This window comes from Echiichthys vipera (assembly GCF_963691815.1).
Source record: "Echiichthys vipera genome assembly, chromosome: 14".
NCBI lineage: Eukaryota > Metazoa > Chordata > Actinopteri > Perciformes > Trachinidae > Echiichthys > Echiichthys vipera.
The window spans coordinates 12,952,960-12,976,060 of NC_139839.1; the positions used below are offsets into that span (position 1 = coordinate 12,952,960).

Genomic DNA, 23,101 nt, shown 5'->3' on the forward strand with positions numbered 1-23,101 from the left:
GAAACGAGAACAAACGATGCACATTATAAGATTTTGCTCTTTTGTGTGAGCAATAAGCTGGTTACATGCAACCCAAAAGGAACACAGTAAAAATGGGACAAGCTGACTAATAAAACACTACTATAAAACACACACGCACACACAAACAAACACACACACGCACACACTTACACACACACGCACACGCACACGCACACACACACACACACCCACACACCCACACGCGCACACACAGTTCAAAATAAGATGTGCTGAGTAGGCAGTTCTGTTCTAAAATTATAAACTTCCATAAATGCACCCAGTAGAGAGCTAAAGCACTGACCCACTTCCCTATTTCTTTCATCTGTTGTTTTTCTGAAAATCTGAAACATGATAGCAGAGTTTTCTATTTATATTCCAAACTAAATGGACATCTGTTACTGTTGAGGACTGATATTTAAGCAGGTTGACATTTAGCTTAAATCATCACTTAACAGTGCACTTCCCATGCTATCAAAACCCTATCAGAGCTGTTGTTTAATGCTGCCATATGGACATAAGCAAATTGTGTTTACATTAAAATAAATAGAAATATATGACTGAATTGTAGTCCAGAAAATTCCGAAAGTGAGTTTTTAAATCAAGGTAAACCATCATTTTATTCATTGATTTTATAAATTTTAAATCTTGAATTTACAGTATGAAAAATCGAAATGAAAGTGCTCACCATATGAAATAAAATGCTGATTTTGAGGTTTGCGTAGTAGCCTAACCCTATTTAGTGATGTCAATAAATAAAGTGAACTCAGTATTCATCTTGTCATCTGTTTGGGCGGCTGCATGTGGTAAACGCGTCTGTTATCATGCTGTTTTCTTTTCAATTCTTTTCTACAGCCCCTTTCATCACTTGATTTGACCGCACCTGCGGCGCACAGCATCCTTCCGCGGCAGGTGTCCCGTCCTTGGACCGAGTTGGCACCCCTAGCGACAAGGTTGATGGACACAGCCGCCGACCAATAGGAAACGTGCTTTGCCTCAGTTTCCAGAATCTCGGCATCTGATTGGTTGCTAAGGGCGGGGCCCTGTCATCCCGAGCAGTAGTGCTGTCAGCCGGGGCGGCACGACTCCCGGAGGAGAGAGACGCGACGGATTGATGAAAACAACCCACTAAATCACATTAACAAAGAAATCCGTGTCAGGAAATGATCCTTTAGGCGCCCAAGGTCGACGTAGAAAAGGTACGGTTCAGTTTAATACTTCTTTTGTGCTGTGCCTGGTGATGTTTAATGGTGCTGTGTTGACCACAAAGGCAACCGAGCAACGTCTTGATAAAACATCGATATAACTGCCACACACAGGGGCTTGTTGTATTAGCTTACCGAGTTAGCTACAGGCATAGCTGGTTAGACTGGTCGACACCCATTAGGATAATGTAGAAAAATATAACGTGACTAACCTACACACGCTTTCCTTGGTAGCACTCACACAACGAACAATGCCGCGTTGCTTTGTGTGGCAGATAAACTAAGCGACGGTCGTCATGTTAACGGCGACGGTGATTGTAAATACAGACTTCGTGATGGCGGTGAAAGATGCTACGATGCATGTTAGCTACCAGCTAGGTAGCTTACATTAATGATATACTAGCTAAGTCACCGTGGCTAGTTTTGCTAAAGAATACAGCTTGGGCACATTAATACAATATACAAACACTACAATATATGACTATCTGATACCATGGCTGAGTCTGTGGACAACTCACTGGTTCTCCTCATTGTGGAGAGGGTTAGGGATTTAAACACAACCGTACAATTGTGAAATGGGTTATTATGGTCCAGTGGTGTGCATCATGCCGCCTGACTAGCCGTGCACTTTATTATTCTACTCGCAGAGATGCTCAGGAGTCAGCTTGAATATTTTGTGAGAGAAAGCGAGTGTTCAACATGTATTATTTACATGCACTCATATACAGGCAGGTAGCAGGCAGCACCACTAGTGTAGGCTTCTGTTTTTCTTGTCATTGAGCGAAATATAATCATACATATTGATTTATACATTTCGTGATTGTGTTGACTCTTTTTGCTATGCTGTTAATAAGTTAATATTATCATACCTCTCCTCTTTGCAGTAGTTTCCCTCCCCAGCCTGGTCTGTCAATGCTCCATTTTTAAGCCAATTCCTCCTTATTGCTCACCCTCCCCTCCTTACCCAATCATCTTCCTCCCCATCTCTCCAGCTGTTGAGCACAGCCAGTTGGCAACGGCGACCCAGTTAACTCCATTGTTCTATGTCTGGACTACGAGTGACCCACGCAGACAGCATGTCATGTGTTGTCACAGCGCTGTGCTTCTGTGACGTCTCCCCAACTCCTACATATCCGTCCTCAATTTACAAATCCTATCTTAGGGTTATAGCTCCTGGCCTTTTTTCTCCTCATCTTCAAATTGCCACTTCAAATATAGGTAGGCTATTATCGTAAAATTGAAGGTAGAAGGAATAACTAAAGCAAGAATCCAGTGGCGCCACATAATGCTCAAACTTAAAGAATGTGAAGATTTTTTCTAACTTAAATATAGTAATCTTTTCTAGTCACATGTTGGTAAGCACAGAGAGGTGCATTATGATACAATGGGTGGGCCATCGGTACTACAGACATATGATTCTGGTTCTGGTTCCGATTTGTAACCAGTTCTCAACTGGAACCGGTTCTCGATTCTCATCCCTACCAAATATCTTAGAATGACATTTGTTGGCTCGATTGATTGGCCCGATCAATTAACCGGTCTATCACAATTTATGTGTTGTCGAAGTAAAAAGGAACAACAAAAAAACAACCTTGATTTTATTTCAACCATTAATGCATTTAAAAGTTTATCTAGTGGATGGTTTAAAGGATCAGAGAGTTTTCTTAACCCCTATAATCCTGTAAGTGGGGAAAAAATCCTTGGCACTAAGCATTAAGAGTTGTTCCAGTTTTACAGAAAGGAGATTCCTAATGATGGGTTAAGACCATTTGTCTGTGTAATATGTGGCAATGGTGGAGCTTCCTCAACATGTACCCTGTATATGTCTGTGGACTTTACGCAAGACAAAAGAATTGAAGAGGCCTTGTAGATGAATAGGGAAATTTCTTCAATTGTACAGTTACGAGTCCAGTGGATTGTTTCATATCATACTTGATTAATTTCGACCTGAGTGACAGAGATTCATCTACACAGTATGAGTGAGATGGTGCTATTAGTTAAATATATATATATATTATATAATACACTAAAATTGTGAATGCATGCAAAACCCTATTTTTGAAGTTAAATGATGATCTTCTCTTTCATTTTTATGGTAACCGCTGTGCACTAGTAGCTCCCACTTCAGTTTTGGTGCAAGAAACAAACAAGATGACCATAATGCCTACTAGAGTATATTTATATTTTATTTTTGTGGCATTTTGACTTTAGTGGTCAGTTAATTGTACAGAGTAACAAGAAACAGGGAGTAAGGGAGTAAGAAATGGTGACAAACATCTTTGGCTCAAAGTAGGGACACTGGCATTAGGCTATATGGTTTCATAGGTGTGAGTGTGTGTGTGTGTGTGTGTGTGTGTGTGTGTGTGTGTGTGTGTGTGTGTGTGTGTGTGTGTGTGTGTGTGTGTGTGTGTGTGTGTGTGTGTGTGTGTGTGTGTGTGTGTGTGTGTGTGTGTGTGTGTGTGTGTGTGTGTGTGTGTGTGTGTGTGTGTGTGTGTGTGTGTGTGTGTGTGTGTCACGGTTCAAGTTCATGGTCTCATTCCCAGTGACACTGTGCACTATTTTAGCTCTGTTGCTCAGTGACTCATGCAGGCCACTGATCACTTAGTTAGCTGATATTATAGAGCTTCATCTCCACGTGGGAAAGGACCAGAAACTGTGCTTACCCCCCTCGCTCCAGACTTGTGAACCTCAGTGAGCCGGTGAACTGTCTATCTTTGCTGGCTGTCGTCGTTTCCATGGATACCCCCTGGCACCTCACTCCCACTGGCTTACATAACCTGCAAGTACACACACAAGTCCACACATATACATAGAAACATCGGTACACACACTCACATTCCTTACCATCACACTCCCTATTTCTTTGCCTCAGGTGCTGTTGCGCTAGGGATTAATGCTTGTTTTATGTGCGAGCTCTTCTCCTGAATATTGCTTAGAGAGTGGCAGAATACTCTTTTACTTTAAATGATCAGATAAGCCTGTTTGAGCCTTGCGTTGATATAATTATGTCAACGTTTGTTTGAGAATTAAATCATTCAACTTCCTGTGTGTTTTGTGAGTTTGACTAAGAACTTCAGATAATTGGTCAGGGACTGCTGTTTTACTGCTGTTAGATTTGATGGAGCTCTGAGGCTGTTTGCTGATGCATTAGTGCACATTAGAGACCCCAGAGATGGTGTTACATAACACAGATCTATATATGTATGGAAAGGCTGAGGGGCATATTGTACTGCATATTTGTACGTGCACATCCACGGCTAATATTTATGCATTAATTAATGAACATAGTTGCACATATTCCCCGTTCATCAAGTTCACTATAATTGCCAGGCTTTTAATGTCTATGAGTTTTTCGGGTTCTTCAGTCTGGACGAATAAATTAACAAAATTTAACCTGGAATTTGAATGGAAATTTGTATTTTATCTTCCTAGAGCTGTCATTTCCCTTCCTAAGTTCTCTAGATGATTTCTTTCCTCGCAAAACAACAGTAGAGTCCAAAACCAACAAACATAGTGTTCTACAGTCTCTGAAAGTGTCCTCAAAACTGCCCTGAATCAGAAATGTTACTGATTGCATAAACAGAATTATTATTTCTCTACTGGGCTGAAGGGGGCAGCATTGTAGAGCCAGTGTGTAGGCCTGATGATGACAGGAGAACAGACAAACAGGACATCTGCCTGTTTTTGTAGTTACTTCTACTGTGATCGGATGAGATGCTACATGTGAAAGACCTTAAATATTTTCACTTCATCTTAGTATAGATTATACCATAGTATAGTAGTATAGTATAGTATTACCTGATACTGAAACTGCTGCCCTAGCCTGGTTCCAGACCTCTGAATCACCCACAATATCGTCTTGTTAGTTGAGAGTTTAAAGGGAAGTAAAAAGGAAATGGCAGTTCAGTCTGATCATAATCAGAATACTGCAGCCATGTCACCCGTAAATGGTTACCATGGAGCTTTAGACGCCCTCTGTAAGCTCCAAAACATGTCAAGAGGAATGTATCAAAAAGTCAAATACATCACTCCAAAGAAAGGTGAAAGAATAGTGCAAGTGTTACGTTCACTCTAAGAAGGCACATGTGCAGCACCCTGAGTGCATGAGTCAGTGCAATTCCAGTATAAACATGCAGGAAAAATAAACAAAAGCCCATACTATGTCAGTTACTGTGCCTGTTGAAACCAATTTCAGGAACAGACGAGTGCATGTATAATGACCAAAACCCAATGGTAGATATATAACTTTTATTGTCATAAGCATCAATAATAATGTATAAGTAGAGGGTATTAAAGACCCCTTTCAGTGAAGATCAAGTTTTTAACCTCGTAAACATGTCAATGTTTTTTTTATGTAATACAATAATATATGAATAATATATATATATAATGCAAGACATATGAGCAAAATGAGCACTTTACGCCATTAATGCCATTAAACTGCAGTTTACTAATGAATGTTTCTAGATTCTGGAATCTGACAGCAAGGGTTTCATACGTCACATATCTAAGGAAGGAGCAACCCCGCCAACTTGCAGCTGGTGCATCCATATCATTAGCGTAACTACTATAGTATGGCGAAACCATGGGTATCAGAGGAGAAGCTACCATCTTGATGCTCACTGCTCTTTCACCAGTTGACCTGGCAAGGAGAGGTGGTCTGGGCGAGGCCAGATCCAGAATTTCTTTATTTTAGTTTAGTTAATTCTGAACATGTAACAAATAAAAAAAACTATACCTGTATAAATTTAACTATGAAATGAACAATACACCTATAGCAAACAAATTATTATAAACAACATAATGTCTGAGGTTTGCATTTGCTTCTGCCCCACTTCAGAATTCTTTTCTGTATTTTTGTGGGAAAACCATGTTAAACAAAATATTAATCATAGCAGAATATTTTTACATACTTTAAAACATGCCAGTAGGAATACTTTATATGTTTTAAAATAAAACATTGTTACTTGGTACATGCTTTAACCAACAGAGCCAACAAGATGTCTCATTAAAAATGCCCTTCATATATTTTATTTGTTGACATGTTCTCAAAATGTACTCATATGTACTCCATCTCAGGCTACAACTGTCAGTAGAACAATAATGTTGGTGATACAGAGCTGCAGAGAAGGATTCTTGCGGTGAGGCACTCCTGTCATTAATGTTTCCCTTCATCCCAGTAAACCCCTTAACTGAAGTCTTGGTGAAGTGCATAATCCAAAAGTCAACTTGTTTATGCCCTCAGTTCTGCTGTTAGACCGGGTTGCTGTGCAACTGTCAACTTGACAGCATATTTGAGTGACAGGAGAAATAAAAGGTTTCTCGTTGTAGCAGAGGTCTCAGAGGATGCAATTTAAATGATAAGTAGAGGGATATTAATAATAATAATTGGTTCATGGGGTGAAATTGTCTCCAAATGTTAAAGGAGGATAAATGAACAAGACACACAGCAGAAAAAGGTGTGTGGTGTCTGGTGATAGCATCTTGTGAGGTATGCTTAAAGGCACAATTTATGACCCAAATGTAAACTGTCAGGTAGCTCAACCAGCCGAACTGCTCAATTTACTTTACAGGTCATACACAAAAAAGTGCTAGATAACAAGTACATCAATGAAAACAATTAGGGTGGAAGTATAAAAGTTCAAATGTGGAAGTAAGGAGCGAGGAAGATTTTAAATGATGATAATAAGAGCCAAAAAGTGTTCATGGCACATTCCTCACAGCTTCACTTTGACCATTTCTGCGTGGGAGAGGAAATGGCTTTATATGTCAGACTGTACACGAGTTTCGTTGGCACTTGTCAAGTGACACACTAGTTCCAGCTCCATATCCCCGTTAGCAAAAACACATTTCTATTTGTTGGGACCATCAGATATGATAGAATAGCATGATGACAAGGAGAATTTGGGGTTTGGATCAAGTACTGAGTAGAAAAAGACATGCATGACTAAAAAGGCACTGGGGCAGCGGAGAAATCATAGTTATTAAAATGGTGTTGCTGTTTATCCAGCTTTTCAGCCTGTGGTTTGTGTGTGTATGCCTGTTTGGGTGTGTTTTGGTTGTCCCAGTCAACCGAAGCATGTCTGTACAGTGGGTGGAAGGTGATTCTTAGCTCTATTCATTCAGGCTGATTTATGTGCAACATCTGCGTACTAACCCAAGAAAAAAAATGAGGTTAAAATTTAAAAAAAAGGAAGAATTATTATACGTCAAGTTTGTGGCATGAGAATTAACCTCCAATGATTTTTTTGTATATTTGCCTAATAAAACACATTTATATGAGGAGATTTATTAGACTCCCTGTGTTTATACTAATATATATTTGAATCTTGTCATTAATGCTCCTACTGTATCTCACATCAGTGCTATCAACTGTCGACTCATACACCCATGTAAAAACAATCAAGAATCTAGTTTACATTGCAGAGTTTAAAAGAGTGCAAGGGGAAGAAGAGATGGGATTATATTGGGCGAGTGAGACTGTCAGCGTTTGACCTACTCAGTATAAACACAACTGACTAATCAGGTCAAGCAAACAAGAGAGCGACAAACCTGAGTAGCTTGTCAGAGAACCCCTGTGGAGTCTAGCGCCAGTCAACATATCTCAAGAGTAATGTTTTCCATCAGCATATTGTATGTAGTAGTAGACAAAATGATTTAAAAAAACATGTGGTTAGATTTACATATTTTGTCGTTGTCACTGTCTCCTGTGTTCCACCCATCATCACCACCCCAGAGTCCTAATTTTTGTTTGGCAACACATTCCTGAAGATGATTGGGTAACTTGTGCGTTTTCTTTGATTGGTTGGCCAGGGTTTTCAGTTAATGAAAGGACAAAAACAATCTCCTGTGTGTGTGTGTGTGTGTGTGTGTTAATTCTTGGCTGTTGTACTCCCCTAGGGGATGGTACGCCTCTCTAACTGACTTTGGCAACGTGCCTCCCTCAGCTCGTTTGCCACCCTTAACTATTTCTTTGCCAGTAAGGTTGATGTAAAATCTGTGGCAAACTGTTAAAAATGTCAATTTCAACATCTCCCAAAAATGGTATCTTTCTATAAAGAAATAAGGAAAGTATCTGCTATCATTATGAGGTCATCTCAGTTTTTTTTACATTAGTTTCTTATGCATCAAGGAATTTTCTTGTGTGAAGGGATGTTTCTCTTAAGCCAAAAAGAAAGTGAAGACACCTGATTTATTCACTTGTTTTTGGAAAAATACAGATTAAGGTTTTATGTTATGCTTTATATTATGTTGATACATTTTCTGTACTGTACACAGACTCACTGGCATGCCATTCATTGCTAAACTTGTTTTGTGGTGTTTTAAATAAGGATGTGAAAGTTTTGTTGTTTTCACATGTATACACAAGAGCGCTCAGGTGAGGCACTTAATGGAGCTGTCATGACAATAGCGGCATAAACAGCAGTAAGTCACCTCAGGGTAAATATCCCCTGAGAGATTCTAACTACCCTAGGACCTACAGAGAAAGAGATATATGAACTCAACTGTGATTGACATTTGTTTAAGAGCTTTTTCTACTACTTTAGTGTTTGTCCTGTGTGTAAAAAGGCTTCTATGGTAAACGTTACAACAGATTTTTGTAACGTTTCTGTTTTTTTGTATAGCAAAATAGATTATAAAGGGATATATATTATAATTATATATATATATATATATATTATAAAGTGTTGAGGGAGCGGGTACATGTCTTATTTTAGCCTTGAGAGTGTAGAATGTCTGATCATTACAGGATCACATGTAATTAGGACCAGACCAAAACAGAACACTGCACTTCCTGTAAGATTTTTTTCTTTGTAGATAAGCGGCTGGGAGGTAACTTGAGTTTAAGACCTATGTTGTGTTTTTTTCTTTTTTGCCATACTGATTTTTTTCTTTTTACCAGCTCTGTAGTAAAACAGATGAGTATATAATATAGGGGGGCAGATTTCAAACTTCATGAAAATGCAACATCAAGTGTATCTTTGCAATACTTCTGCTAATCAAGACTTAAACAAAACACTGTCTGTCTGTCTCCCTGTGTTCAGGATTCTTCCTGTTTGTGTTTGGCTTTGTTTCTCCCCTCTGCAAAGGGGTGTGTCTGCCCTCAGTAATCCTACACCATTAACACATTGAGTTACTGTAACTGGCTAAACAGCCTCGACAAGTGAGTGCAGGGACTCTTACTCACACCCACATGTCATGTGTTGGCTTTCTGAATCAAGCACATGCATGCCATTCTGCTTCTTTACTACTATTTAGGAAAGAACAGATGAAACAAGAAGATGGAAACAGGTGTGTGTGTGTGAGCAAGAATGAAAGTCATTTTCTCATTGCCAAATAGTCTGTAGTGACAGAAGGGAGGTAGCTGGAACAAACCCCAGAGGGAGAAAAAAGTAGAAAGAAGACAGTGCAAGGGAGAGAGGATAAGAGAACCACCCAAACTTCCCAAACCACCCAATCAAGCTGCGTTCTTGGAATTGGATCCCTCCCTTGTTCACCACCTGAGAGCGGGGAAACACAGCTGTGCCTCAGAGACTCAGAAGCAGTGAGAAAGACAGAGAGAGGAAGAAACAAAGAACAGGTGAGGGCAAAAACAGAGCACGTAAGGAGAAGAACAGCTGAACTTTCAGAAAATAAAATCGCGGCTCAAACAAAAGAAGACGCAGATATATATATATATATATATATACATATATATATATTTATTTTATTTTTTTTAAGCAAGAGAGTGAGAAACTCGAGGGGAGAACCTGTACTCTCAGGAGAGCTGTGTATCTGAAACAACAAAGCGATGAGCTCACTGTCTCTGGATTGAATGAGCACGACATAAAGACAATAAATCTTCGTGATAAGACATTGGATACCAAAATGTGGACAGAAAGAAGAAGAAGAAAAGTAAAGCAAGGATTTTAAGAGTGCCTGAACAGTCTGCTTAATTTTGGTTCACCAGTTTTTTTTTTATGTGATTATTTTTGTTATGAGTTTACTGTAGAACCATCATGTAGTGTCTCCTAGCTAGCTCCGAGGAGGGCCAGGTTTTGACAGTAGACTACGAGGAGCAGGTTGAGCTCCTGCGGCTCGTGGAGACATGTCTCTGGAAGATGTTGGAAGCACTACAAGCCTCGGGGCCGAAAGTGGTGCTTCAGAACACTGCAATGGCCACTGTCTGAGCCGAGGTCAGGACCAGGATCCGGACAACCAGAGCCAAGGCCAGGATTGGATAGTTCTGGAGCGCATTGCCTCTCTGTCGTTGGACATGTTTGACCCCAGTGACTTCACTGGGAGGTTCACTAAGATCCAGTCTAGGTCCAGAAAGAGGACAAGGATCTTCGGAGGTAGGTGCAGACAAGCTTGCAATCTTTTTGAACACATCAAAAGTAGAACAGGAGAGAGCCATTAGCCTAGGAGTCAACGGCATGTAACAATTTGTTTTTTGTTATAATCCTGGTTTTGTTTGAATGTGATTGACCTGAGGGTTTTCGCAGTCTGGAAATTGTGGACAGGCTGGTTGAACATCAACTCCCCAACTGGAATGTGGGCTGGGTTTTATGTTTCCAGCTTGGGATGTGGAAAAAGTTATAGATCTCTTACTACCTGTTCAGACCCACTCTGTCTCTCCATGTCTGCCATGACAAGGTTCTTCTTTGCTGTGACTTCAGGACTTGACGTGACAAGTGTCTTTGTTGTGGTTTTTGTAGACCCCGTGAAAAGTGATACCTTCTGTGTTTTGAGAAAACAGCACAAAATTACTCCACTAATCCTTTCTACAGAATGAGGACAAAGACATGCCTATGTGGCATATGATTTAAGCACAGCTTTTGTTTTCCCCCAAACCACTCTCTCTTTCTCATCTTACCTTAACTTCTGGGATTCACATGTCCAAACACTTCCAACTGTGAACCTTACCAAGACCTTAAGTAATCAGTCAGAGTATAATAGAGCTGGGCGTAAAGTTCAATTTAATGATAATATTACTGATTTTACATTAAATCACCAGGTACAACTTTTGGGTGACATTAGTACATTTAGCATCTTAGCAAGTATTAGCAGGACTGTGTGTTATTACTACAGTGTATTTCATCCCCTAGTTAAGTTCCTAAACTTTACACTCCTGACACACTTATTGCAGTTGAAAATGATGGCCTGTCTGTGCCTGGACTTGTAACCTTTTAGTTGAAGGATCATTTGCTTATCTGTGAGACTTGCCCTCTGTCCTTGTCTTCACTTAGAAATTACAATAGTTTCTGCTGATCTTACAGTGGACAAACAGATCCAGTGTTTCTGTCTATTCCTGGAAAGCCACAGCCGAGTCAAAACTTTCATTACATTTTCACATATACTAACTGATGCTATTATATAGAGTGACCCAAAGTTCCAGTTATGGTGGAATAATGTTTTATTTCGATGTCCCAAACATTACAATCGATAATAAAAGAAAGGAGTAGTAATGAAAGACTTAAAATTGTATTACTTTAAGTTGTTTCAACTCTACAATAAACCTGTGACATCGTAGGATGCTTCTGGCATCGCTGCCGTCCATAATTTCCTGATAATAGACTCCTTGAAAGGTATCCGACTACATTTTGCAGTGGGCTTTGGCTTAACTTCAAAAGAAGAAAGAAGAGTGGGTGTACAGGGAAAAGGGAAATCTGGAGTGAGGTGGTGCCCATGTAACAAAATACCATCTGTCCAAACGTGCCCTTCAGGAAAAATTTACTTCTCAATAAATGATCATAAAGGTTAAATTGTTGACTCAGGAAATGCTGTGATAATTCGCACAACTTCGACTTCGATGTTGGGGAGACAGGTATGCCTGGCATGACGACTACACACATACACATTCACATTCTTCACAAGAGTTTTCTATTTGATCAACCCAGCTGTGTCAAGGAGACACCACTGTGTGAACTATGACCCTCAAACAGTCCCTCTGTGACTATTTGTGTGTGTGTGTGTGTGTGTGTGTGTGTGTGTGTGTGTGTGTGTGTGTGTGTGTGTGTGTGTGTGTGTGTGTGTGTGTGTGTGTGTGTGTGTGTGTGTGTGTGTGTGTGTGTGTGTGTGTGTGTGTGTGTGTGTGTGTGTGTGTGTGTGTGTGTGTGTACTCATCTGCTGTGTTGTGGTGGACCAGTTAACACGAGCACAGGTCAAATGAACATGGTATGAGAAAGACAGAGAAAAACACAAAACAGTTAATGTAGTTTCAGCTTCTCCGATGTGAGGATCTACTGCGTTTGTTTGTCATATATGATAGGAAGCTAACTATCTGTGGGTTTTGGACAGTTGGTTTGTCATCACGTTGGGTTTTACAAAATCGAGATGAGCATCCTTTTCACAATTTTCTGACATTTTATCGACCAAATGATGACATTCAAATACGTTCTCCTGAGAAGTCATACCTCTCTCAAATATTACTGTGAAGGATTTTCATCGGGATCAGAGCCAAAAAAACTTGATCGGCACATTCTTAAAAGAATTGGGTTCATCTAGTTACAGCCAGTGTTTAGTGCATATCCAGAAAGGCCTGTCTTGTGCATTTGTCTGTGTGCATGTATGAATATGTGTACGTACTGCATTGTATGTGTGCGTGTGTGCTGTGTGTGTGTGTGGAGGAGTCACATTCCAACAGCTGGCATGCCCAGGCCCCTGCTCAGAATGTGAGGAATCCTAGGACCTCCATCAGGGTGTGTGTTGTGTTATGTCCATGATTTTTAAATTTTGTAGGCTGAATAAATGTTTGTCACTCTGTGGCAGATTGCCCCTTTCTCATTGTAGGTAATTTGAATAGATTTTCATATTTTGGACATGAGTTGCACTCCAACAAACACATTGCACTTGAATGTTTCTGTGCTTTGTTTCCCTAGACTTTGCTATTTCAACCTGCAATAGATGTTGGTCTTACTCTGCCTCATCTGCAGCTCTAACTTACACAAAAAACTACCTGTCTCATGTTTAGTTTGCCCATACATAACAACTAAACACTCCCATAGGTTCACAGCTGGCAGATGTAACTTTATAACCTAATGAGAAATGTGAGAAATAGGGTCAACAAACATGACATTTTTATACTTTCGCTTCGTAAGAAGAGATGAGGTTGCGGTGGGTTGAAATAACAAAGAGCAGACCTTTGGTCAAATATTATTTACTAACCATCTTGGAGTTTAACTGCTTGGTGCAACAGCAAGTGAAGGGTATACACACGAAACATGCAGTTACAGGAGAACGTTTTTTTTTAAATGATTTAGTTTACTTTTCTGTGATTGTCAACTTGGTTTAATTTTCTTGGTTCAGTAAGCAGGCTAGCACCAAAGCAGGAATTGTTATTTCCTAATACTATTTGGCCCACACGGTAATGAAGTAAGCAGAACTTGCAGACAAGAATAGGCCTGCAGTGGTTCTCTGCTATATTTCTCCTCCTTTGAGATTAGACTGTAATTGTCTGTTAATGTGAACCAGGCCATCCTGTGCTTGGTACCTCTCCTCTGAGCTGCAGCATTGCATGATACTGTATCTTATGCACTTTTTGCTCCTCCTCTCCCCTCTCTCTCATTTTCTCTCCCCCTGCCTCTGTTCTCTCTCCCTGACCCGTTCGCATGTCCTGTGGCACTTCCGCAGTTCATCCAGGGAATTAAACGATGACCCTAATTATCCACTTGCACTTCCACTCTTAGTCACCCAACCGTAGCATCATTGCCTTGATGGCCATAATACCTTTTTGCTTAGACAGGCAACTGTAAGGGCAGCCAAGGGAAAATGGGACTGTTTAAGGTGAAGGAAGAGACTTTATTTTCTCTCACTATTGTCTAATTAAACTATTAAGAAACTATTAAGCACTCTAAATTAATTGTTGTTGCTGGTAAATGTTGGTGTTGGCCCCCATACTTACGTAAGGAGGGATGTAACAAATTAAAAGTGGCTGTGGTGTTAAACCAGTGAAAATGATCTCTAAAGCTAGGATAAGCTAACCCTAGTGCCACTGTAGCTGACTGTTTGCTTCAATTTGATTTCTTTGGTTAAAAATATATCTGCAGGAGCAGCCTGCGTCATGCGTCATTGCCCCTCAAATAAATACAAAACAATAATTACCATGCAGTTAATTAAATTAAATATTGCTGTTAATAACCAAAACAAAAACATTGTAAAGAATTTACTGGAAAGGACACAAAGTGGTTAATTGCCTGAGAAGCACCACCCTACAGAATCACTGCTGTCATTTCATCACCTGATACATCGTCATCTAATTCTGGTTGGTGTCATGCAAATGGGTTAGTTAGAGCTAAACCGATAAATATGATTTGTTAAACTGCCAAATATCATTATTTTGTATTTTCTTGTGACATACAGCAATTCTAACAATTTAATCGTCATGGGATAGAGGAGTCATTCATTCCCTTATTCTGTTGATTTTTTTTCCAGCAGGATTTAATCTCTCAAATCCCTTTCTGTAGCAGTGTGGCTCAACAGACAGTCCCAAGGTGGAAGCTATTAGTCCCCATTGGAGCATTCAGTTGTTCATAGGCTATTAATACTTCCAGAGTATTTACAATCTTATTACTCCAAACTGCTGGTTGGACTTACCTTGGCTCTGTATCAAACAGTATTTCTCCCCTCATACTGGATGTTTTGGTTTTGAAACACTAAAGGCGTCTCAAATGAGCATTTAAACATTTGGATCAAAACAGAGCTCCTCCCAGCTGGAAAAGTCGGTGGTTGGACAGTAATAGGGCACTGTTTTAGTGAAAGATTACAATATATTGTAATCCTTCCTCTTGCGATACATTATCAATACACTGGTGCCAAATAACAATATTTTTATTAGAGAGAAATGTGTATTTTTTTAATTAATGAATTAGGGTTTATTATTTGCCTCTGCACGTTGTTGTATATCGTGGGCAATGTATCGTGATAGTATCTAATAGTGATTTATTCTGTGATTCCCACCCCTAGACTACAGCATTTATATCTCTTTTTATTTAAGACAATTTTATTGTGCATTATGGACACTTCAGAGACAGTGATGCCATTAACTAGTTAGTATTCCTGGCTTTTCTTTGGGGCTGCCTGCCTTTCACGGCGTCCTTCGGCTCTTGTTGGTCGAGGTGGGCTCGTAGCATGCTCACTCAACCCTTATTGCCAGATAGAACTGGACAACAGTGATCGGGAAACATTACATTTCTGCCCTTTGTCCCTTTCATCTCAATTTCTCCAGTATCTCTCCTCCCACTGTCTCCCCCGTGCTGTACTATCTTCTGTATGTTTTTTCCATCCCTCTCTCTCTCTCTCTCTACCCCCCCCCCCTCTCTCTCCCTGTCTTTCCTCTAAGAGGATTGGCTGCTTGCGTCTACCAACATCTGTGTATCACTGTCCTGAGAGAGCAAAACAGAGAGGGGATGGGGGGTGTTAGCCAGCAAGATAGATATACAGAGTGCAGGCGAGGCTTAGGCTCTCTTTTTCTTTCTCTTTGACACACACTCTTTTATGTGTGTGCGCGCGCACGCACTCACACAAACAAACACACGCAGCAGACAGCCGCAACATCCGCATCGCTGGCTGCCCACCCGCATCCCTCTCTCCTTCTCTCCCAGTCTTTCTCTCTCAGAGCGCACTCCTCTTTTTCTTACTTGCTCTGTCCGCAACGCCTCATCCTGCCATCCTGTCCTCCTTCTGCTGTCTGTCACCGTGGCGACATAGCCTCTGCAGCCATGGCGACCAGCCAGCAGGATTCAGGCTTCTTTGACATCAGCATCAAGTCCCTGCTCAAGTCCTTAGGAGGGAGTGAGTACAGCTAACACATCAAGGTTGTTGTTGCTGGTATGCCAAACAAATGCGTGATGCAGTCTGCCCTCAGACCGATTAGTCGTCACTAGATCCTGCAGTGTACAGACTTCGCTTATTTTGTTTGTGTATCTGTGTGCGAATATTAGGAGTGGATGAGACTGAAAAACAGGCTGCATACAGCGTGATCCACACTGTCAATATTTGGCAATATTACGTAATGGAATAATGGAAGACAAGGGGTTGAAAGAGAGATAGCTGCTCCAGGGTTTAGTTAAGGGTAAATCTGGCTCCTCAGCAGTTTTCTATATGAATTATACAGCACATTACTCAGCAAAAGAAGAAGTCGGTCTTTGACTTTGTTATAATGTGTTATCATTCTGTAAACCCTACTACACGTGCAGTTGAAACTCCAAAAATATTCAATCCCTTAATCAGTTCCTCAGTCAGCGAGTCAGTGTTTACCAAACAAAAGGTAATGCTACTGTAAGTCACTCTGAGGCAGTCAAGAATAAATGCCCTGCAGCATCATCTCCGACTGTCAACAACTGGACATACTGTACTTCCCCCCACTTTTAGCTAGGGGCTCATTGAAACTGAGGCATTACAGTGAGTAGAAAGCACTTCTGTCTTATATTACCACTGGGACTCTAATTTAGTCATCACCAAGCAGCCTGTAGTTTACTATTACTGTGACATCAATTTTTTTCTCATTGATGCAGAGGATGCAGAAATCCGCAGCAGGCTCTCCTGCTGTTGTGATTTTCATATATTGACTGGACACTGCTTGTGTGAGCTTTCATTTTGTGCATATATGTTTGAGTAGTTTAAGAGTCATATGGACACCTTTCAATGTGCTCTGATGCTTGGTCTTTGTGTCGTACAAGTCTCTTTCATCAGACCCCTTCAAAGTCGTTTTTGTGTATGTGTGTGCCTGGTTCGCAGAGCAGCTCATATATTAGCTGTGTGCTGAAGGTTACTGTCAGCAGGGGTTATGTTGGTGTAAGGGTTACAGATGAATTGGATGGGATGTGTTGATGGTTCCCCCCCTCAGCCATTTATGTGATGTAATAAAAAAGAAATCACAGGGACCATGGTGGTGTATGTGTTTCCTCACCGAAGCTCTTAGCCACATTTAGTTGCATATGTCTTTTCCAAGGTCACAATGATGAAGGCAGTCAGAAAGATAGATTGCCAAGAAACTGGCCTGATAAATCCAAGCTAGATTTGTGTTTTTCCATGCATATTGGGTGATATCACTAGATAAATAGCTGACCTAATCAAGTTGAACTTCATCCTCCATCTCATGCCAGCCGTGCTGAAATAATCATGTGTCGGCCTGTATAAACTATGTCAACACACACATACACAAACACACACACACACAAACACACCTGAAACAAGCAGATTTTTTTTACTATAACTTATTAGAATACATGATATTTATGGTGAAAAGAACCATCTTGAATCAAGTGGAAACACAGTATTGTAACCTGTTAGCTAAATCTAAGTTTGTTTACATTATATGGTAAGCACAAGTGTTAAGGTGTCCTATTTTGACGAATGTTTTTTTTATTTTCCAGCTATATGTCAAACTCTTCAAGTACATGTGACTATACCTTTGATTCAAGCGTACAGAATTACCTTTGTTGTGCTTCAAGCTGTCATAACTAACTGACTAAAGGACCAAGAGTAACACAATGAAAATGCCAGAATGCATTAATGACACGCAGAGAGTTTGTCAGCTGCCTCCTCTGACAGCGTACAGGTTTGGTTCTGCTAGGTCTTGTCGAGGGCAGGCGCTGTGTGTTTGTGGTAATTGTGCTTTTAAAAGTGACTCATCGCAATGCATTTTACTTAGACACTGCCAACAAACTGTAAGCTGCACAGGCGTGATTTATCTTTTTGCAAGCCAAGAAAACTTGTTGCGATGCTTACCAACGAAAGTTAACACCCAGGTCTTTATTTAAACGTCTGTATGAAGACTTATGTTTGAAAGCTGTGTTCTTGATGCATCAGGGTATTATCATACATTAGTCATGATTCATCTCTTCAGTATGTTAGTTTGTCTATATGACATGAAGACAAAAGTCTCTCTGCTAGGCCTGCAACTCAGACTATTTACATTCTCAAATGATCTGTGGACTGTTTTCGAAGTCAATAACTATTTTGTCTGGAAAATGTCAGAAAATAGTAAAAAAAAAAATGACAGTTAAAATTTCCCACAGTCCAAGTCGATGACTTATTTTCTCCAACCAACAGCCCAAACCCCAAATTATTTAGTTAACTATCTGGTATGAAAAGAAAAGCATGAAACCCTCACAAATGACTAAATACGTTATCATCAAAAAAGTTGAATTTTCTGTCGATTGATTAATTGTTCTATGGCCTAAAACTAACCAGGTAGTTTTGTTTGAATTCACAACATGCGTTTAAAACAGCCACCTTAGTTGAGCATCCTAGTTTTAAGCTCAGGGCTACTACTTCATGTCCCGCACTTCTCCTCTGTATAAATCTGCTTCTTTCTCATCTGTCCTCTTGGCATCTCAGTCTTTTCCTTGACATTTTCTTTCCCTATCCTCTTCTTTTCTGTCTTTCTTTGTCTTTGTCTTGCTCACACCGTTTGTTAAAGAAATCTTTTAGGCTATAAAATATAATTAAACCAAGATAGACTTGTATTGACTCTATGGGGCAGATTTCTACTGAATCATGTCTTAAAATGCTGAGTCATGCAGAGGTCTACGACAGTCCTAGGAAGTGCTCCAGTGTGCTATATATTGACAGCTTTATCAGACACCGTTACGTCTTCCTACTCTAATTTCTTCTCCCCCCACCCCCTCATGCATAAGGCCACACACACATTTTTGTACACATTTACACTCACGCACTCTTAAATTCATGTCACATGGAAGCCTTACCGGATTACCTCTGTTTAGAGTCAGTCTTGCATTCACTGAATTAAATCATTGCCATTCGCTTTGTAGTTTAATCACATTATTTAGTTTTCCTAATTTGTCACTCTTTGCCCTGTAAAATTGTCATGTACATGTGTGCCTCTGTAAGTGTGTCTCTATTTGCATGTGTGTTCACTTGCGTATGAGTAGGGGTCAGTGGGAGTGGTGGGTATGTAAGAGAGTGACCTCCAGTGGTCTATATATAGCGCGTCCCTCCTCCCCTCGCCTCTCTCTCGGGGCAGTGTTGAAATTCCTACCCTAACTCTTCTGGTCAGATCTGCACAAGGAGCAGACTTTACTTAACTGCTACTGACAACTAAAGGACAGCCACAAAACCACTCTCAAAGAAGCTCTTTATTTCAATACAACTTTCCAATGCAAGGATTCCAAGGTCACGGGAGTTGTCGTTCAGCGAAGGGATGGCGGGCCAGTGTCGGAGCAGAACCTAAAGTAGAAACTGATAGTTGGTCTGTTGGCTCATGTAGCTCTCAAGCATTGGGCCCCTACACAGCTTCTGATCCACCCAAGCCTCTGCTGGAGCAGTACAGTGGAATATTTCCTGCTCCCTGTTGGTAGAGTTAACTCACGATGGAACAAGTCGGTTGCCTCTTCTGCTTTTTTGATAAGACTCTTTGACACCATCTTTTCCTCTGTGATTGCAACACTCGCAGCTCTGAGGCGTCAAGTCTTCTGGGCAGTTTTAACCTGGCTATGGCTCTCCCGGTCTGTGGATACAGCGTATCTTCCTGTTTCATTTGGAATGAAAATGGAATACAGCTGTCATGACAGTTTTCTTTATCACCCCAGGTGCACGGTCCACTTTCACTTTACCTGCCTGTCACTTTCTTAAAGATGGAGCTTCACACCTTTAGCTTTGGTTAAGCCTGCCTAGGACCAAAGCAAGTCATTATTCTGATGTCTGTAGTTACTGTCATGGTGGAAAAGACAAACTTCTGTGCCGCTAATCTCTCCGCAAGGAATAACTTTCGTTTGTCAATCATGGGAGCTGTATTTTACATCTTGTAGACTACTCAGCTACCCCTCCTCAACGTCCTACCCTCTACCCGTGTCCTATCCCTCCTCCATCCTACTGTTTCTGCCCATTTTAGCCTGTCTTTATCTCTCTGTTTACCTGTCTGCACCATGGAAGTGCCAACTAAATGGAGCAGGGCTAGTGTCATCAGCTTCATCAAGGGCCTTGGTAAGCGTGCAAGGGGTGTGTGATCATGTGCACGCATGTTTGCCCTATTTGAGTGCTTGACTTTCACAGAAAGAAGTCCATGAGGCCTGGGGTCCAGTCCAGGAATAAGTGTTTAGTTCTCACCTCTCCCGTGAGGTCAGGTCATGTGGGTTATGAAAGGTCAGATAGACCTGACAGACTTGTTAACTCACACATATTAACCACTTCTGGCAAATACTCTTGTGAATTATTGCTTTGTTTCAGTGTATAGTCACTGATGCTGTCTATTTTAAGGGCATGTCAATATTCTTAGAGACGCATGACAGAAAAATGCCCTTGCCCTCCTTATATCTGTCTGTTCGTCTGTCGTTTGTCTCTCACTCAGACCCCTTATAGACTCCAACCACCCTCCGTCTATCTTTCTCTGTGTGTTTATCATTACGTCTTCTAAGAAGCAATAGTGCCCACATCTTCCAAATAATATGCTGCTAAGCAGAAGGGAGAAATGAAAACATGAACTGCCCGGCAAATGTGTGTGTGTGTCTGTCCATCTATGTGCCTAGAAAGTGTATCCTGTCATACTTGGACACACGCTCAACATAAATTAGTCACGGTTGAGGAGTTTTAACTTTATGGAAAGAAATCATAAATGGACGTTGTTTTGACATGGACATGGTTTATGAAGACAGTCGACTGGAGGGAGAGCATGAGGATCTGTGTCTCAGCTGTACAAAGCAGGGAGGTGTAAACATAACAGTATTTTGCTGTTAATGTTGTATCCATTGAATCTGCAGCAGTGGTTGTGACACAAAGCTCCTAGAGGCAATTACAGTTCTTTAAAACCCTTTACGTCAAAGATCATAACCCTTCTCAGAGTCTTAACTCAAATTGGTCATTAGTCATAAATCAAGTAACACACAGGCGCATGATACACATATTTTTAGATTGAGTGTCACTTACACTTTCTAAGGGTATCATCTACAACGTCCATCATGGATGAATCTGCTTAGAAATCCTAGAAAAAAGGCTCCCCTCATGAATTCAGAACTTGTAATGTAAACCAATAAAGGCCAAAAAAAATAGCGGTTTAAGTTGTAATCCAAAGCTAATTCTAGGCAACATTTGACTCCCTTTATACATCCCCAAAAACCTCCAAATTATGGTGGTAACAGTGGTTCCAAAACGTAGTGCAGGATTATGCCCCAAATAGAAGTAAGACAAAAAAATTGTTATAGGAGTGAGAATATATAGCTGATTTTTAAGCAAGTAGTCTCAATTTTGTCTGGGAGGGGAGCATAGTGGCAGACTTTAAAAAAACCTTGAAAATGCCTGACTTAGTGTAACTGACCTCTCCTGACTCTCCCCAGCCTCTCCAGTGGGACTGAAGCCACCCCTCCCGCCAGTCAGTGGAACCTTGGGAGAGAGGAAGGGTCCTGTCGTCATGGCGCCCGTCAACGTGGACCCTGAGAGTAAGCCGGGCGAGTTCGTCCTAAAAAGCTTGTTTGCCAACTTCACCTTGCTATCTGAACGCAAGATTCGCATCATCATGGCCGAACCACTGGTGAGTGACTTTGCATCATCTTGTTTTGTCTCAGCTTCTCTCGTCCCATCTCTCTCAGGTTACGAATGTTGGCTAATCTTTTTTGTGCACAGAAAGTGATGCCTACAATGCACCTCACTGCGAAATAGTATATCCTCAGTATCCTGTCTGATATATAGCCTAATATAAACTAACCAAAATGTATGTTCTTTGAAAGGGTGGTTGTTTTAACTTGAGAGCAAAGGTTAATTTAAAGAGACTAGATGTCTGTGCAACATTGAAGAGTATAAAAGGTGAAACTGAAATGATTTGGATGAGGAACTAAAGTAAAGCAGAACATTTTTTTTCAAAGGCATAGAGGAAGGGTTGTGTTAAGGGTTAGGTTTAGTTTGGTAGCACAAGGTGACGTATTAATGTACGTCTTATCCGTATGTACAGTATATATGTATGTGTTGAAATGTTTACATATTAGTAAACCTGAATGGTGTAAGTCAATGCCTCATCTTTTTAACTAGCTGTTAAAGTTCTGTACTGTCATGTGTCAACTATCAAGGCCTAATGGCTTTGCTGGTGATGCACAATGCATCGACATTTTCTAATTTATTTTTTGTCCTTTGATGCATTTGATGAGCAGCTACAGCTATAAAACAATACTTACATCAGCACAAACGTTCATTGGAAAATTGCTATTTTCATATACATTTTGTATGTATGCTGTACATACAAATGTACAATTTAATATAATCAAGCATCAAATGTTTTTTAAAGGGAAATACACAGAAAGTGGTGGGATTTGACTAAAAAAAATGTTGATGTTTTGGATACAAATATTGGCATCTTTCCTGTCTGAGACATACTGTACCCCATACTCTGAGTCACTCAGAGTGTGCCAGCAGCAACTGCTTCTTTGGGTATAGAGGATTAATTTGAGTTAATTTGGCTCTGCAAATAATCTAAGCACAATGCATAATGTATAGTAGTGTTCTTGTATGTTTATGGCACTCGAACAACTGATTTGTGGCTGAACAACTGATATGTTTCATGAAAGGAACATAACAAGGTTAGTGCCTAAGCAGCAAGTCTAATACAAGCAATTAAATCTGTTCTTGGCTTGTTGTAGGCACTTAGCCGATGATCATATTTACATCTAGCTGAAAATGCAACACCTACATATGGTTTATATGTCTCCGATATGTACAGACTACATATGGCTGTACAGTTCGGAGTCGGGGGATAAACAAGTTATTTAGACACTTTGGGCAGTCTGAGATTTGAAATCTCTACCTGTTCTCATCTCTTCTTACATGCATGTTTCACCTTCTGTCCGTTTGTATCTCACAGGAGAAGCCACTTAACAAATCTCTGCAGAGAGGAGAGGACCCACAGTTCGACCAAGTGCGTGAACCCGACATACAGTATTATACCTGTCCTG

The 23,101-nt window shown here is 40.5% G+C and overlaps 1 protein-coding gene across 4 annotated transcripts in view; it reads left to right on the top strand.

The window, feature by feature from the left end:
• Window positions 1–1,106: 1,106 nt before the first annotated feature.
• Window positions 1,107–23,101, top strand: part of fryb (furry homolog b) — a 58,872-nt gene continuing 36,877 nt past the window's right edge. For 2 of the 4 annotated variants that reach the window (XM_083926791.1, XM_083926792.1), the window contains exons 1-3: window positions 9,618–10,558; window positions 21,497–21,690; window positions 23,011–23,064. In XM_083926791.1, the coding sequence (XP_083782917.1) occupies window positions 10,312–10,558; window positions 21,497–21,690; window positions 23,011–23,064 (495 nt within the window). In that variant the 5' untranslated portion in view covers window positions 9,618–10,311. Of the gene's footprint in view, window positions 1,218–9,617; window positions 10,559–19,684; window positions 20,151–21,496; window positions 21,691–23,010; window positions 23,065–23,101 lie in introns of those variants that run through there. The other 2 variants (XM_083926794.1, XM_083926793.1) reach the window with 2 other exon arrangements.